The sequence below is a fragment of the Manihot esculenta genome, chromosome 4 (genome assembly GCF_001659605.2).
Source record: "Manihot esculenta cultivar AM560-2 chromosome 4, M.esculenta_v8, whole genome shotgun sequence".
In the NCBI taxonomy this organism is placed as follows: Eukaryota; Viridiplantae; Streptophyta; class Magnoliopsida; order Malpighiales; family Euphorbiaceae; genus Manihot; species Manihot esculenta.
This window is the reverse complement of record NC_035164.2, coordinates 11,196,644-11,212,681: the sequence shown is the minus strand read 5'-3', so window position 1 is coordinate 11,212,681 and position 16,038 is coordinate 11,196,644. Positions and strand designations below refer to the sequence as shown.

The window sequence follows — 16,038 nt, the reverse complement described above, 5'->3', positions numbered from 1 at the left end:
GAACTAAGCATGGAAGTCAATGCATAATGTCTAGATAATGCATCAGCAACCACATTCTCTTTACCTTGCTTGTATTTAATCACATAAGGAAAGATTTTGAGATACTCAACCCACTTACCATGCCGCTTGTTCAACTTACCTTGTCCCTTCAAGTGTTTGAGAGACTGATGGTCGGTATGAATCACGAACTCATTTGGTAGCAAGTAGTGTTTTCAAACTTGAAGAGCCCTAATTAGTGCATAGAACTCTTTGTCATAGGTGGAATAGTTTAAATGTGAGCTATCTAGCTTCTCGTTAAAATATGCTATGGGTCGGCCTTCTTGCATAAGAACAGCACCAATACCAATCCTAGAAACATCACATTCAATTTCAAAGGTTTTAGAAAAATTAGGTAACCTTAAAATAGGAGCAATAGTAAGTTTTTCTTTAAATGTGTTAAATGCAAGTTCCTGTTCTTTACCCCATTTAAACCCAACAACCTTTTTAATGATCTCATTTAGAGGTGCATCAATAGTGCTGAAATCTCTAACAAACCTCCTATAGAAGCTTGTTAATCCATGAAAGGATCTCACTTCATTAGCATTCTTAGTTGTAGGCCATTCTTGGATAGCCTTAACCTTTTCAGTATCTACCTCAACTCCACGTGAACTAATAACAAATCTTAGGAATATGACACTATCAGTACAAAATGTGCATTTCTTAAGATTAGTATACAATTCATGTTCATGCAACTTCAATAGAACAAGTTCAACATGCCTAATATGATCATCCAAGTTTCGGCTATAAATCAATATATCATTAAAATACACAATCATAAACTTACTTAGGTAATCACGCAAAACATAGTTCATTAATCTCATAAATGTACTAGGTGCATTAGTTAAGCCAAAAGTCATCACTAACCATTCATATAAACCATATTTAATCTTAAAGGCAGTTTTCCACTCATCACCTAGCTTCATTCTAATTTGATGATAACCGCTTTTCAAATCAATTTTGGTAAAGAAAATAGCACCACATAATTCTTTAAGCATATTATCTAATCTAGGAATAGGATGGTGATACTTTACAGTGATTTTGTTGATTGCACGACAATCAACACACATGCGCATTGTTCCATCTTTCTTTGGAACCAACAAAATAGGTACTGCACATGGACTGAGGCTCTCCCTGATATGTCGCTTAGCTAGCAACTCATCAACTTGCTTTTGCAATTCCTTCGTCTCCTCAGGATTACTCCGATAAGCTGGATAGTTTGGAATCTGAGCTCCAGGGACAAAATCGATCTGATATTCTATTCCCCTAATTGGCAGCAACCTAGATGGCACCTCCTCATGAAATACATCTGCAAAATCCTGCAATAACTTAGAAAAAGAACTAGGCAATTCATTAGTAAGGTTAGTCTCAATCATAAAATTGGAACTAAAACGCAACATAATCAAAACTCTCTTCCCTAAGTACACTTTCTTCAACTCTCTCTCTTTACAATAAAAGGAAGACTTGTTGAATTTTTCACTCTTCTCACTCAGCTCTCCTTTTACCTCCACACTCACTAACGTTTTCTCCTCTGCACGTCTCTCATTTTTATCCTTTCCTGTGCAGTCACTCTCCTTTGGGCCATTTAAAACCCTATTTTTACTACTGGCCTCTTTTACCTCGTTCTTTGTACTTGTCTCACCTCCCTTACCTAATTTAGCAGATTGTTGTAATTTCACTTAATCTGCATATACATCTTTAGGAGATAATGGTACACATATATGTTTTACACCAAGGAACGTAAAAGAAAACCTATTACTATACCAATCATGAATGACACGCCTATCAAATTGCCATGGTCTACCTAACAAAATATGTCCAGCCTGCATGGGTACAATATCACAAGTAACCTTATCTACATACTTACCAATAGAAAATGACACTTTATATTGCTTGGTTACCTTTGCCTCGCCACTATCACTCAACCACTGAAGTCTATAAGGATTAGGGTGTTTAATAGTTTCTAGTCCTAATTTATTAACTAAAATAGTACTAGCACAATTAACTTGACTACCCGAATCTATTATCATGCAACAGACTTAACCACCTATCAAACAATAAGTGTGAAAAATGTTTTCACGTTGTTCAAGTCCCTCTTCTTTAATAGAAACATTTAAAGTACACAATATCATTGAGGACTCTCCCTGAACAGGATACTCTTCTATCTCTACATTTTCTAAAGGTGGTATTTCATCAGAATCAGAATCAGTTTTGGAGACTATTTCATCTCCCCTCACTATCATGGCACATTTATTAACACACTTGTTGGCATAATGCCCACACCCTTTACATTTAAAGCACTGAATATCTCTAGTCCTATTAGATTTAGGGGCTGATTCGTTTTTACCATGAGAGTTAGATGTTTCTTTGGAAGGTAACATGCCATTTGAGTTGAAGACTTATCAAACCTTTTAGGATCAGCTTTGGTATTCCATTTGGAACCCCATTTGTTATTGGAGTTTTGAGCAACCCTGTTACTCCCCCATCTACTTTGGCCTCTTTGTCTTTCCACCTTAATGGCAATGTTCACTAAGTCTTCCAAATCAACATATGGTTGCAAATCAACTACATCAGCAATCTCCTTGTTTAGACCACCAAAGAAACGAGCCATAGTCTGGTCTTCCTCCTCCACTATGTTTGCTTTAATCAGGAGCAACTCCATCTCCTTATGATACTCATCAACAGATTTTGATCCTTGGGTTAATCTTTGCAACTGATGATGAAGATCTCTATGGTAATAAGTAGACACATATTTCTTCCTTATGATTCGCTTCATCTCTTCCCAACTAGCAATGGGCAACTCTCCATTCCTTTTCTTAGATTTCACAAGCTCATCCCACTATATTAGTGCATAATTTGAAAACTCAAGGGTAGCAAGTTTTACCTTTTTATCGTTGGAATAACTTTGACAGTTAAAAACCATCTCCACTTTATGCTCCCACTCTAAATAGGCATCAACATCAGCTTTACCATTGAAGTTTGGAATCTTCATCTTTATGGAGTTCATATTATTATCTACATAGGATACACGATCATTGAACCTTCTGCCTCAGAAGGGGGCTAATTGTGCCTCATTTTCCTCTTCATAGGATGGATCGTGTGTAACATCATCCCCTTGATTGGACTTGCCCTTTGAAGATTTAAGGTTGTCCTCAAGGTTATCCATTCTCAAATTTACTTTCAAAAGCTATCCATGAAAACTTTATACATAACTTTAAGATCAAACGTAGGGTCAGAAGTATCACCAGTATTATGCCCAGACATTAAGAAAAATTCACAATTCTCTCAACTCACTTGTTTAACTTTCAAGCACTCACTTGATATCTCAAAAGTGCACTTCAAAATAAAAACTCAATAAGCCAAGCTTGTATGATTCAAATAACAAGGAAAGCAAAGAAAGACCTAACAAGAAAAGATAGAAAACAACACTAGATGCAAATTGACCAAAATGAACAAACGGATTAATTTAGCACACAAAAGTGAGATTTCGTATACTAAGTGTAATGAGATGTTCAACAATGTGCAATTTGTCAAACTAAGCGTAAGGAACCAACAGACAGAAAAATATCAAATTGACAAACTAAGAATAAAAAAATTGACAAGATAGATGTGCTTAACACGAAGTTTTCCGTAAGCGTGCGATCCTAGGTTAACTGATGTTAATATTGACTCAACAAGAGCAATTCAAAGCAAGCAAATAAAAATAGATACTTAAAACAGCAAGTATTAAGTACAATTATTTTGTGAAAATACTACCCAAATTGGCCCTAAACCTACTCCAAACATGTATTTCGAATTCCAAGCTCAGAAATATGTTCAAGATATATAAAATATGATTTATATCAGTAGATATTAATATCAGAATAAAGTTTCAATAATTGACTCAAAGTTGCAGAATTTTTTTTTCTTTTTCTTCTTTTTGGTTTTTTTTTATATTGACAGAAGTAAAATACTGAAAATACTATTCTAAGAGTATTAGAATAGGAGCATACAAATTAGGACATAAAGCACAAACCAAATCACTAAAGATAGTAATTCCGCCTAAACAAGAATTTAGGGCAAAATTCGATTTGAACAGCAACTAAATAATGAATTCGACTCTAATAGGTATCTTAAATGGAAAGATCATGAAAAATTGAAGAAAATACACTAAATAACCAAAGTGATATATTCGGCCAATAATGAACAAAATTGAATATAAAGACACAAAAGATAGTTAAGAAACTATTACTAAGTCTAACTTTAAAACCAACTGATGTGGAACTCCAACCTATTAGAGACTGAAACAACACATACCCTAGTAAAAAGAACTTAGTTCAGAAAATAATTTCTCAATCTAAAGCACCCTTAATTAACATGCAATTAAAAACACTTATAATTGATTGATTTTAAGAGTAGCAAGAATAAGAACCATACAAGTTAGCATCAAACTGATGCGGAACCCCAGCCTATTAGAGACTGAAACGACACATACATTGATAAAAAAAACTTAGTTCATAAAACAATTCCCCAATCTAAAGCACCCTTAATGAACATGCAATTAAGAACACTTATAATTGATTGATTTTAATAGTAGTAAGAATAAGAACCATATAAGTTAGTATCAAACCTTATTTGTGATGCAATGTCAAGAACCAAGATCTGTCTTAAGCTCTCAAAGAAGAATCGTGTAAAGCAATTATATTGAATAATTGATAATATATGTACAATATAGAAAAAGAGATGCTTTATATACCCTAGGGCAGCCTAACCTAATTAAAAAAAAAAAAAAGTAAAAACCTAAATAAAGACCCATGATCTTTGCCACTTTCCAATACTATGTATAGACCTATGATCTATGCCACTACCCATTACTATGCATAGATCTATAATCTATGTCACTATTCACTACTGGATAACTACCAACTACTGAATTAGTGATAGGGAATCTGTTATTGCAAATACAAAATTTGAATCGTTAATAAGAACACATTCAACCTAATTAACTTGGAATGACCAGATTTCTACAACTTCAAAATGAACTTGAAAAGTTTCAACATATTCCTTCATTAATCCTTGAAGTGCTTTCTTCAACCTCTTGAATCTCAACCTTGTAATTGGTCATTGAGGCAAGACTAGCTTATCATTTTTGGTATTGTTGGTTGTGCTTGCCTCATCTTCACCTTTGGTTGGTGAGGCTCGTGCTTTGCTTGAGAGATTAAGTTCGCTTTGCCTTTTGATTTCTGGGATATTTCTTATGAAACAAATTTTCAACGTTTAATATTAACGCAGCAGATGTAACTATAAAACATATTAGTTCAAGTTTTCAGAAGGTCTTCTTTTTCTAGATTCCTCGTCAAGTCTTTCAATTAGCTAATGTTACTGTTAAACTAAGCTTACGACTGGACTTCTTATTAGGTTTGGAATATTATTTCTCTACTATAACCTTACTTGCTATTATTTGCAGTCTTGTAATGTAATATATTTGCAGGTCAAAAAATGATTTTATTATTTAAATTAATTTAAAATTTATAAAAAAAATAAATTTGGAAAAATATAAAACCTTGGAGATAAAGATTATTTAAATAGCACATTTAAATATTAACTGTTACAATTATATTTAAATTTTATAGAAAATAATTCTTATTATTGTAAATTAAATATAAAGATTATTTAAATAGCACATTTAAATATTAACTGTTACAATTATATTTAAATTTTATAGAAAATAATTCTTATTATTGTAAATTAAATTAAAGTTAGTAAATAAATAAATGAATTTCATGGTATATGTCAATAGTAAAAAAAAAATCCAAATTTTGATATAAGATTATTGAAATAAAAATTATGACAAGTTAAATTATAAAAATTATAGGATAACAAATGAAAAAAAGTTTAGATAATGACAATTAATAATTAAAAATATTAAAAAATTATAACAATTATAATAAAATGATTATTAGATAGTAAATTTAAATTTATAAGATTAAAATTATAGGACAATAAATTGGTTACCATAATTTTATTAATTTTAAAAGTTAGCCATTATGTATAAAAAAGTTAGCAATTTTGATAATAAAAAATTATCATATAGTAATTTGGTACATTAATTATTTACAATTAATAAAATAAATAGCTGTAAAATGTTTTTATATATTGAAAAGTGATGAAAGATTTTACTTTTATTCAGTGTTAATTACAAAGAGGTGATTCATATCCACACAAAAAAATTATGTATTAAATTAGGTTTAAAGATATTCAGGTTAATTTATTTATTATGTTTATTATTTTTCTGCACATATCGAAGGTCTTTAAATTAATGTTTTAATTCATAAATGTTAATTATTTTCATTCTGATTTCATTTTCTTTTTGCTTTTAAAGTTAACTTATAGATTTTTTTTTTTAATTTTGACTCTAAAAAATCAATGAATTACACGCTAAGGATAACAATTATATCAAATTATCAATCGAATTTTTTAAAATAAACTTAAAATTACCCATAGAAATATCCAATTTGTTAACATGATTAAAACATGGTAGAAAATAATAATGGACATGTAACCTTCATCAACGCATGAGATAATTTTACTGGTAATTTGCAACTTTAGTAAAAAGGAAAAAAAAGTGAGAAGTATCAAATTAATGGATCTTATAGTTGATTTAGTTACATATTTCAAAAGTAGGTATAATCAATTAAGAAAACTAATATTAGACTATTTTAAAGTAAATATTATATTTTACGATAAATTACACTTTAATTTTTGAGTTATATCATAATTAATGAATTAGTCTCTATATTTTAAAAATTGAATACTTAAACCTCTCTATTTTCATTCCGTCCAAATGCATAGTCTCTTCATTCATTTCTCCATTAGTTCAAAGATAAATGACTGATCAAACTTACGAAAATGATTTTTTCTTTCCACAATACCCTTATTACACTGTATAACACATACTCAGCTGGGTCCACCATTTTCAATTTTCATGATCCACCATTTTCAATTTTCTTGATATCAAATCAATTTAAATATATAATACTAACTCCTTTCCTTTTTATACACAAACACAAAATAATTTAAAATTCTCTGGCAGCTTGCTGCCATTTCTCAAATTTTCTAGGTATAGAACTTCAAGTAATTATAAACACTTAAATCCTTCAATTTTTATGTATTAAAATAAATCGGTCCCTAAATTCAAAATTTATAGTTTTCTCAAAATTTTCACTATTTTTAATTTTCTTAATTTAAAATAAAACTAAATATATAACATTAACTCCTTTCTTTTTATACACAAATGGCTTGTTGTCACTTCACAAATTTTAGGTATAAAATTCAATTTTTATGTATTAAAATAGATTTTTTTATGTGTTGTACGGTGCAATAAGAATATTGTGGAAAGAAAAAATAACTTTTAAAAATTTGATCAGCTATTTACCTTTAAACTAACGGAAAAATGGATAGTTAGACTGTCCATTTGAATGGAATGAAAAAATAGAAAAGTTTAAGTATTTAGTTTTAAAAATACAAAGACAACCATTAACTATGATATAACTCAAGAATTAAAATATAATTCATCCTATATTTTATTATAAATTTTATTTTATATATTATATTAAATAGAAATTAAATAAATCAAAATATATATAAATTAGATTTATAAATTAATATAATATATATTAAAATATTACATATTAAATTAATATATTATTTATTTATGATTCACTGCTTTAGGTATTAGCACTATGACTTTCAATTTCAAATAATCTATAGTTGATAGTCAAAATCATGTAATTACAAAAATGAAACCTTTCATTTTGAACATCGATCATAGAGTGAAATGCCACTCGAACCAAAACTAGCTAGTTCTTCCTGAAATTTTTATACTTATTTCATTCTCATAAATTGCATAACTAATTGATTTTTTTTTTCTCTATAGGTAATAAAAATTGAAGCCGGTACATTTAAATATTCAATTGAAAGGAGAAGACTTGCACAATAATCAATGAAATAGTAAAAGAAATAATGTTGAATGTTGTTTATTTTAATGTGAAAAAATTTAAATTAGATAACTTTATTTTATATTAATTAATGCTTGTGTTTTATTAATTATATTATCCCATTCTTCATAATATTATTAAAAATTATATTATATAAAAAAATATAAAATAATATATATATATAAAACCTCATGAGTAAATATAACAAGCTCGGACAACATTCTTACACGTTAACAAAAACTAGTGCAAATGTAAATGCATATTAGCAAATCATTGGTTGAGTATTTATTGAAAAATCTAATCATTGAACAAACTCTATCAGTAACTTTTTTACTTCTTTCCTGACTTAAAAGCCTTATTTGTCTTGTCCATCAAACTATCGTATAGATATAGATTTATACCGATAAACAAACATTACACAAATATATGAAGAGAGAAGGTATAGGAATACATTAAGAAAATTCATGTATCACTTGCCAACACAATTTCCAAAACAATTTCTATACAATTCAATAAGAGATGGGCATTTAGACAAAGGATTATGCAGAATTTACATTTTTAAAGAGAAAATACATCCAGCCAAATAAGATTCCATGGCTATAAGGTCTACAAAAAGCTTAAACAGTCATATTTTCTTCAATTTGGATTTGATATTTTCAGTAAAATTTAAGTTAAAATAAAACCAATTAAAACCGTATTGAAATTACAACTATGAAAAATAATATTTTCGAATATCTTGACAAAACTGAAACGGAATCGAAATTGAAATTTGTCTCCAAATCCTAAAAATTAAAGAATTGAAAGTTTGATATCAATTCTGGTTCTTAGCTAGAATTCTACAAGAACCAAAATCGAACATCCGATATAGAAGTGAATAATCCTTTCTTCTCTCTCTCTTTCTTCTAACGCCTCTCTTGTCTCTCTCTCTCTCTACATCATAGTACACACATTCTCAATCTCTCTCAATCAAAAAACTAGTGATATCTAGATATGAAATAAAATTTTCCCTCCTCTTCGTTGAACTATTTCACTTCACCTTACCAACTCTTAAGCATAAGAGGAGGGGGAAGGTTGACCAATAGCTTATTTTAAGTTAGTTATGCCTTCTAAAAATATTATTTCTTTTTTAGAATCCATAGGCACAGCTAGAAATAATTTGTATAGTTTGTTATATAACAAACTATAAAACATACAGATAAAATTACATCTCCCCTTAATTCCACAAGACTGGTTTCAAATCAAATTTGGAAAACTTAAACAAGCCCTAACTTAACAAAGCCATATTTTTTCTCAAGTTAAACATAGGTGAGACTTCTATAAACCCACTTGTCATGTTTTGATTTCATTATATTGATATAACCTCACACCTAATTGCAAAATAAAAATATATGAATAAGAAAAAAAAAGTGAAAAATCATGCAAAATCAAAGTAAAATGTATAGAGCAGAGCACCATGCAAACGCTGATCGTTGAAGAAACTCTCATTCATTAGCTTGCTTTGAATTTCCCTACCTTGAACAACAAAAGGAGAATTTATCTATAAGAATTATCCAATAACCAATTAGAAAGAATAAATTAATTAGGAAAGATAAGCACATAGTAAATGCACTCATTTAACATTCATGGCAACTAATTGTAGGAAAAGTTGAAACTATGCTTTGTACTTTATCCACAAATCAAGCACTTGAAAAGAATGATTAATAGGTGAAATAACAATCAAAACAATAAGCAAGTAATTAGCTAGATTACTAATAAACAAATATATTCATCAAATTTCATTTAGGATGGTAACCAAAAACTAAACTAAACTATACTATTCATCAAGTTTCATTTAGAATGAAACTAAAATGCTATTGTGGTCATAGAGTGCATACGCAAAGACGAAGCTTGAAGGTAGAAGCTAGAGAATTTTTCTTTTTCTTTTGACTAGTAAGAAGCTAGAAATTGTTAACCCCACTAGTGTGTTTTGTGTTAAACTATATCTAACGGCATCATTGGTGATCTCTTTACAATATTAATGCTCTTTTTACTGGACTTGGATTCAACCATTGCTGCTTTTGCAGAGACTGAAAATTAACTATTGCTTTAAGCTCATTTTCTATAAACGTATGCCTCACATCCTGAAAGGTCCCTTGAACCTTAGCCTGAGGTAACCCAAGGCCCTCATGTCTCTCATTCTTTCTACAACTTGATAATGATATTAGACAAACAACTATGATCCTTTAGAAACAAACTGTGCACAATCCTTCATAAACAAGCTGCATGAAACCAGACTATATCTCTTCAACAATGACCCCTTTAAATACGTTAGGGAACTGCTGAATGATCTTCTCTAAAACATCCATATCAGCTGCATAAAGGTTAGTCACTTCCATTCCAAGCCAGGGTCGACGGGGTTCCTTAGGCCACAACATTAATCATTAGAGTAGCAAGAAATAGATACTGAACTGAATGCATAAATTGCCCCTATAAAAAGGACACTAAAGTTCACTTTTTAAAAAGGCATAGCATCAGAAAAATAAATCATATGATGGAATAAGATGGAATTTATTACACCTTACAGAACACTTGCCGCAAAAAAGAGATGCAATATAGATAATGGGAATCATAGGCCAACTAATCTCTGGAAAAATATCAATTCTAAGCTAACTCATTTAAATTGCATTGTAAATTCTTTCCATAGAAACAACTCATAAAATGTTTAGATTGAATATTAATACATATCATCTTACCCACTTTTAGTTCTTTCATTTGTGTTGACCATACACATGGAACATTTTCCACAATTCCTAAGAGTCCATTTAAATATACCATAAAGGCCAAAGAAGTCCTAAGTAAGACCGGTTTAAACTCATGACTTAGAAAGCTTAACTTAAGGTTCCATAGTTAATAAAAAAAAGGGTAATATATACACCACGTTAGACTATTTGAGTTTATCAATTAAAAATAAACAAGTGTTATGCTTCAAAACTAAAAGTTCATATGATAAGGCCTTTTAAGATTTGACGGAACTTATCATACAGTATCAGTAGTTACCTCAAGTTCTAAAAGGAAACTTGAAGTAACAGCCAAGTGCATCTCAAAAGGAACAAAAAGGGAAAGTAAAAAAATTATACGTTCAAGAAAACAGTGTGCATGTTTCTTTTACCAAAAGCATTATTGGGGGTAAAGTCCATTACCATTACTTAATGCCAAATAACTGTGTTAACAATTGTAATGGTTGTTACCCATACAAGTCACAGGATATTTTTAAATAACGGGATAATAGGTAACGAACCCCTTAAAAACCTATAAATAATACCATAAAATAACATGACGACCATTATCTAAAACCATGATTATATAAGCAACCTTGTGTTTCTTTTAAAAATACTAGCAATGTCTCCAAATGCAAGACATGAGGTACACTTTGCTATTTGCTTTAATAAAATGATAAAAAGAAAAAGAGAAGAGATTTAAACATAAAAACTATATGCATCATTAATTTGACAGTAAAAAGATAGCTACGAAGATTTGGAGCATACCCATATCTCTTGTAGTGCTCCCTCCATTTGGAAGCTACATTAATTGGCAGAAAAGGAGTAAAACCCAAAACATGAAAACAGATTCTTATGACTTTCCCATAATAGTTGACAAGTGGTCCCCCACTGCTACACTACAAAATAATAATAATAATAATAATAATAATAATAATAATAATAATAATAATAATACAACGGGTACATAAGACTTTATTCATTACATATAAAATGTATACCATTTTCAACACATATTCCAACATATGTGATCTACACCTTAGTAAAACCAGACTTCAATGAGTCTTGCCAAACGAATATAAGCAAAAGGAAAACCCAGAAGGTATACCAAATTAGAGAGGGGAGATAGAGGTGGGAGAAAAAATTACTCTTGTGATTTGGCAGTTAACCCTCAACAACTCTTTATAATCATATTCACAGTGATCAAGTCTAAAAGAAAAAAGAACAATGTTAGTGATTAACATGGCAACTAGGTATACTCATAATACAAATAGTTCATACCATAGGAATAGCTCACAATAGAAACGGTGTATCTGTCCAACATATAATTAAATTAAAAGGTAGAGTTAAACTATATTGCTTTAACCTGAATTCACCAACAGTAGCCATGACATCATATGGCTTTATAAAATAATGTCCAAGCACAATTAATGTATCCCCAGGGATGAGATTAAATGATTTTGATTGTGGGCGAAGCTGAAATGCGTTTTCTTCAAGAACGTAAAGCTGATTGGGATCAACCGAGATAGAATCATCCAAATGTGCCAAGCACGCAGTTGGGAGATCTTTAAGGCAACAATATTATAATGGAAATCAAATACCAAGATTTGACAATCAAATAAATTACCATTTGATAGGTGTACGACAACCTACAAAAACAGCAAATATAAACTCAGAGCATCGGATTGCACAGAGCACAAATGGCAGTATTATTGATCAAGAGCAGAAAATATGGTAAAAGAAGAAAAGCCACCTTTACATTATCTGCTACAGAATTTCTGCCCATACGACACCTAATGAGAGTAGCAGAAGTTAATATAATACTACCGTTACCATCACTTTCTATAATAGTTCTAGAACCCTAAAATATCTCCTCCTCCCCTATGTGGATAAATATATAAGATATAGCACAAACTATGATAATTAGAAAAGAAAAGAATATTAAAAAAAGACCCAGTATAAGCAATCAGAAAAGTAAAGCGTATATTATTAAAATAAATAAATAAATTAATTAATTGAATAAGATATTAGACCAACAATAAATGGAGAGGCTTTCAAAACAGCCCTCTTGGTATAAATATCCAAATATACTTTATGTTTGGCCAAAAGTGCAGCAAACTTGGGACGCTTCAAAGCATAGTTCATTAAGTAATTCATATCATTAATGGCTAAGCATATGCAACAAGTGAGAGAGAAGATTAGAAAGTAGGAACAAAACAAGTATAACAAAAATGCAAAGAAACTTGTAAAACCTACTAATTGATGCTTCCTTTGGATCTCGCTGCCATAGATTAGGACTTGCAGCCTTCCTCTCCCTGCTTTCAAAATCCATGTGTATTTCCCTCTTATCTTGCTCTGCGCAAATACAAAATTGAATTCCTTCTATTATCTTCATTGCCCGGAGAAGCCGAACAAACTCCTGTGTTCCAGTTTGAGTGAGAGACCGTCTAGCTGTTTCTTTCAAGGGAAGAAATCTATGGGAGATTTACCAATTTGCCCTGGATTTGGTTTATTACTGGCTGTAAAGCTTTTTTTTTCTCCTTATTACATCTATTGTATTAATATAATTTATAAATAAAAAAATATTTAATTTTATTTTTTAAGGATTTTTAATTTATTTTAAAATTAATGAAAATAAATAATATATTTTTTATTTTATTATAATTTCACTCTATATTTTATTTTTTATCAATTAAAATATAATATTTTAAAATTATTATACTGACCGTAATTTATGCGGTTAAAAATTAACGAAATTGTGATATTACTCGCCACACAAATATTAGTTTAGATCACATCCGTAAATTTCATAATAGAATTGATAATAATTTAAAAATTTAAGATAAAATTATAATAAATTTAAAAATATAAAATTTTTTTGATAATTATTTATTTTATTAATAAATTTTTAGACAATCCCTATATTCTTCCTCTCTTTTCCACATCATATTAACTAGTTTTTTTGCAACGGCTTTGTGCCTTATATATTTTTTATAACTCTTTGGATATATCATGATGTTTTTTTTATATTTTTCATTAATTTTATGGATTATATATTATTGTTATTAATATTGTTAGTATTAATTTTAATAAAAATTATTTTTTAGTCTTTTAAGGTATAGTATAATTAATAAATTTATCTTTTTATTTTTAAGACCCAACACTTTAATTTTTAAAATTTAATTCTATCAAAATTAAATATTTTTTATTAAAAATACCATTAGTAAATGAAAAAATATATATAATCTTCATATTACAACTTAAATTAAATGATAAATTTGAGAGGATTATATATATATATAATTCATATGAAGAAAGGAAAGAAAATGGATTAAAGAAAAATATGAAAACAAACTAAATAATTATTTATTGTCAAAAAATAGAAAAATAACATATATTAAAATATCATGAAATCATACGCTTGATTTAAGAATAATTAACATTATTACTAAAACTATAGTAGAATTTCATTAGAACATGGATTAATATCCATGTGAAACAATTGTGAGTAGATATATTTAATTAGGAAATTATATATTTGCATTTAGTAATATACTATATTTAATTTAATCAATCCATATTAAATGAAATTCAATTACTAATTTCACCGTTTTCAATTTAAATTGAATTGATTTGCATATAATTTTTTTATTATTTTTACTACAATTTTAATCAATTAGTATTCGTAAATTTAAAAAACTAAATTCTTTTTTATGCATTTTCTTTATAAATAATGTACTGAATGTTAGTTTTTTTTTTTAATCGAAATACTGAATTTTAGCTTAAATTAGCATGGAGAGATTTAAAATTTATAACGTTTTTTTATTATTAATAAACTTTAATTTTATTATAATAAAAATAAAATTTAAGTATAAATAAACCTATAAATTTTAATTTTATACAAATTCTAATATTAATTTAAATAATTAGCGTCTAGAATAAATTAATTTTAATAGCTAAATAAATTTAATTATTTATTATATTCACAAACTTAGACTGATAGTAAGTGTATTTGAATAAATACGAGGTCTTAAGGTGGTTCTACTCCCCAATCCCCAATTTCTATTTTAAAAAAAAATTAATTATTTATTGTAATTAAGCTAAACTTTATTAGGTATTTTATATTCTCTCTCCCCTTTATATAACTAACTTTTTGCAACGTATTTTATGTGTTATATATTTTTTATAACTCATTGGGTATATCATGATTTTTTTTATATAATTTTTATTGATTATATATTACTGTTATTAATATTATTAAAATTAAAATATTTTTTAGTCATTGAGATATAATATAATTAATGAATTTATCTTAAAACCCAACTTTTTAACCTCTAAAATTTAATTTTATCGAAATTAGAGATTTTCCGATCGAAAATGTTGTTAGTAAATGGAGAAATCCAAACTACCCTTCGTATTCTTTTTCTCTTTTATTTTCGATACATTCTCTTTTGTTCAAAACTCTATTCACAATTAAAATAATAGCTAAATCTCAACTTCAATCTCCACAACACAAATAAAAATTTTCAATATATTCAAATTCAAAATTCAAATCCAATAAATTTAACAAAAATCAAAATAGATAAAATCAAAAATCGGATCGCCCATCGATCACGATTGCGCTCGACGCTCACATTGCCCATTGATTGTGTCTCTTGATTCTCGCCATCACATTCGGCTAGCGTTTCTCACTACTCACCATTGCGCATGGTGAGCGACCCTTAAAATCTCTTTCTTTTTTTCTATTGTCAATTAGACGTGTATAGTTTTAATTTCAAATGAAATTTAAATTTTTAAGATTTCATATGGTATTGAAACTACAAAACCTTTAAATTTACCATATGAGTGCTTGAATCGAATAAAAATTATGAAATAACTGAACCCAATTCCTATCAAGGCCATGAAATTCTTTCTTAAAAAGAATTTATTTTTCTAGCTATACAAAAGAAACCCGATTTTATTGACTCTTTAAATCCAGTAGAACATAGGGAGTAGAAAAACTGAATCAAATAAAAAAAAATTAAAATAATGAACCTTGGTAAAGATGGTGAGAAGGCAAGAAATTATCAGATCATTGGAAACATTGGTAGGCTCTGTTAGTGTTTGGATCCATAGGTTTTGTGTCTTATTCTGATCCTGCAAACTACAAAGGAAAAAGGTGGAATGTGAATATTATATATTATGTTATTATATTCTAAATTTCATAATCTTTTTATAAATTAAAATACAGTAAATAAAATTTTGTGATGGAACTGAAATTTTGTAAAATT

General features: G+C 28.6%; 1 protein-coding gene across 4 annotated transcripts; it reads right to left on the bottom strand.

The window, feature by feature from the left end:
* Positions 1-8,312: 8,312 nt before the first annotated feature.
* On the bottom strand, positions 8,313-13,226 carry LOC110613299. Of its 4 annotated transcripts, none has more exons than XM_021754354.2 (6): positions 13,025-13,226; positions 12,396-12,561; positions 12,135-12,274; positions 11,917-11,977; positions 11,537-11,667; positions 8,314-10,411 (listed from the first exon to the last, which is right to left on the bottom strand). In XM_021754354.2, the coding sequence occupies exons 2-6, from the start codon at positions 12,396-12,398 to the stop codon at positions 10,378-10,380; spliced, it is 369 nt and encodes a 122-aa protein (XP_021610046.1). In that variant the 5' UTR covers positions 12,399-12,561; positions 13,025-13,226; the 3' UTR covers positions 8,314-10,377. The 4 variants fall into 4 exon arrangements, 2 of the variants coding, with proteins under 2 accessions (XP_021610046.1, XP_021610047.1); XM_021754355.2 differs by having other exon boundaries at positions 8,316-9,524; XR_002487588.2 differs by having other exon boundaries at positions 8,313-11,667; positions 11,917-12,274; positions 12,396-12,417; positions 12,522-12,561.
* Between the last annotated feature and the right edge of the window lie 2,812 nt (positions 13,227-16,038).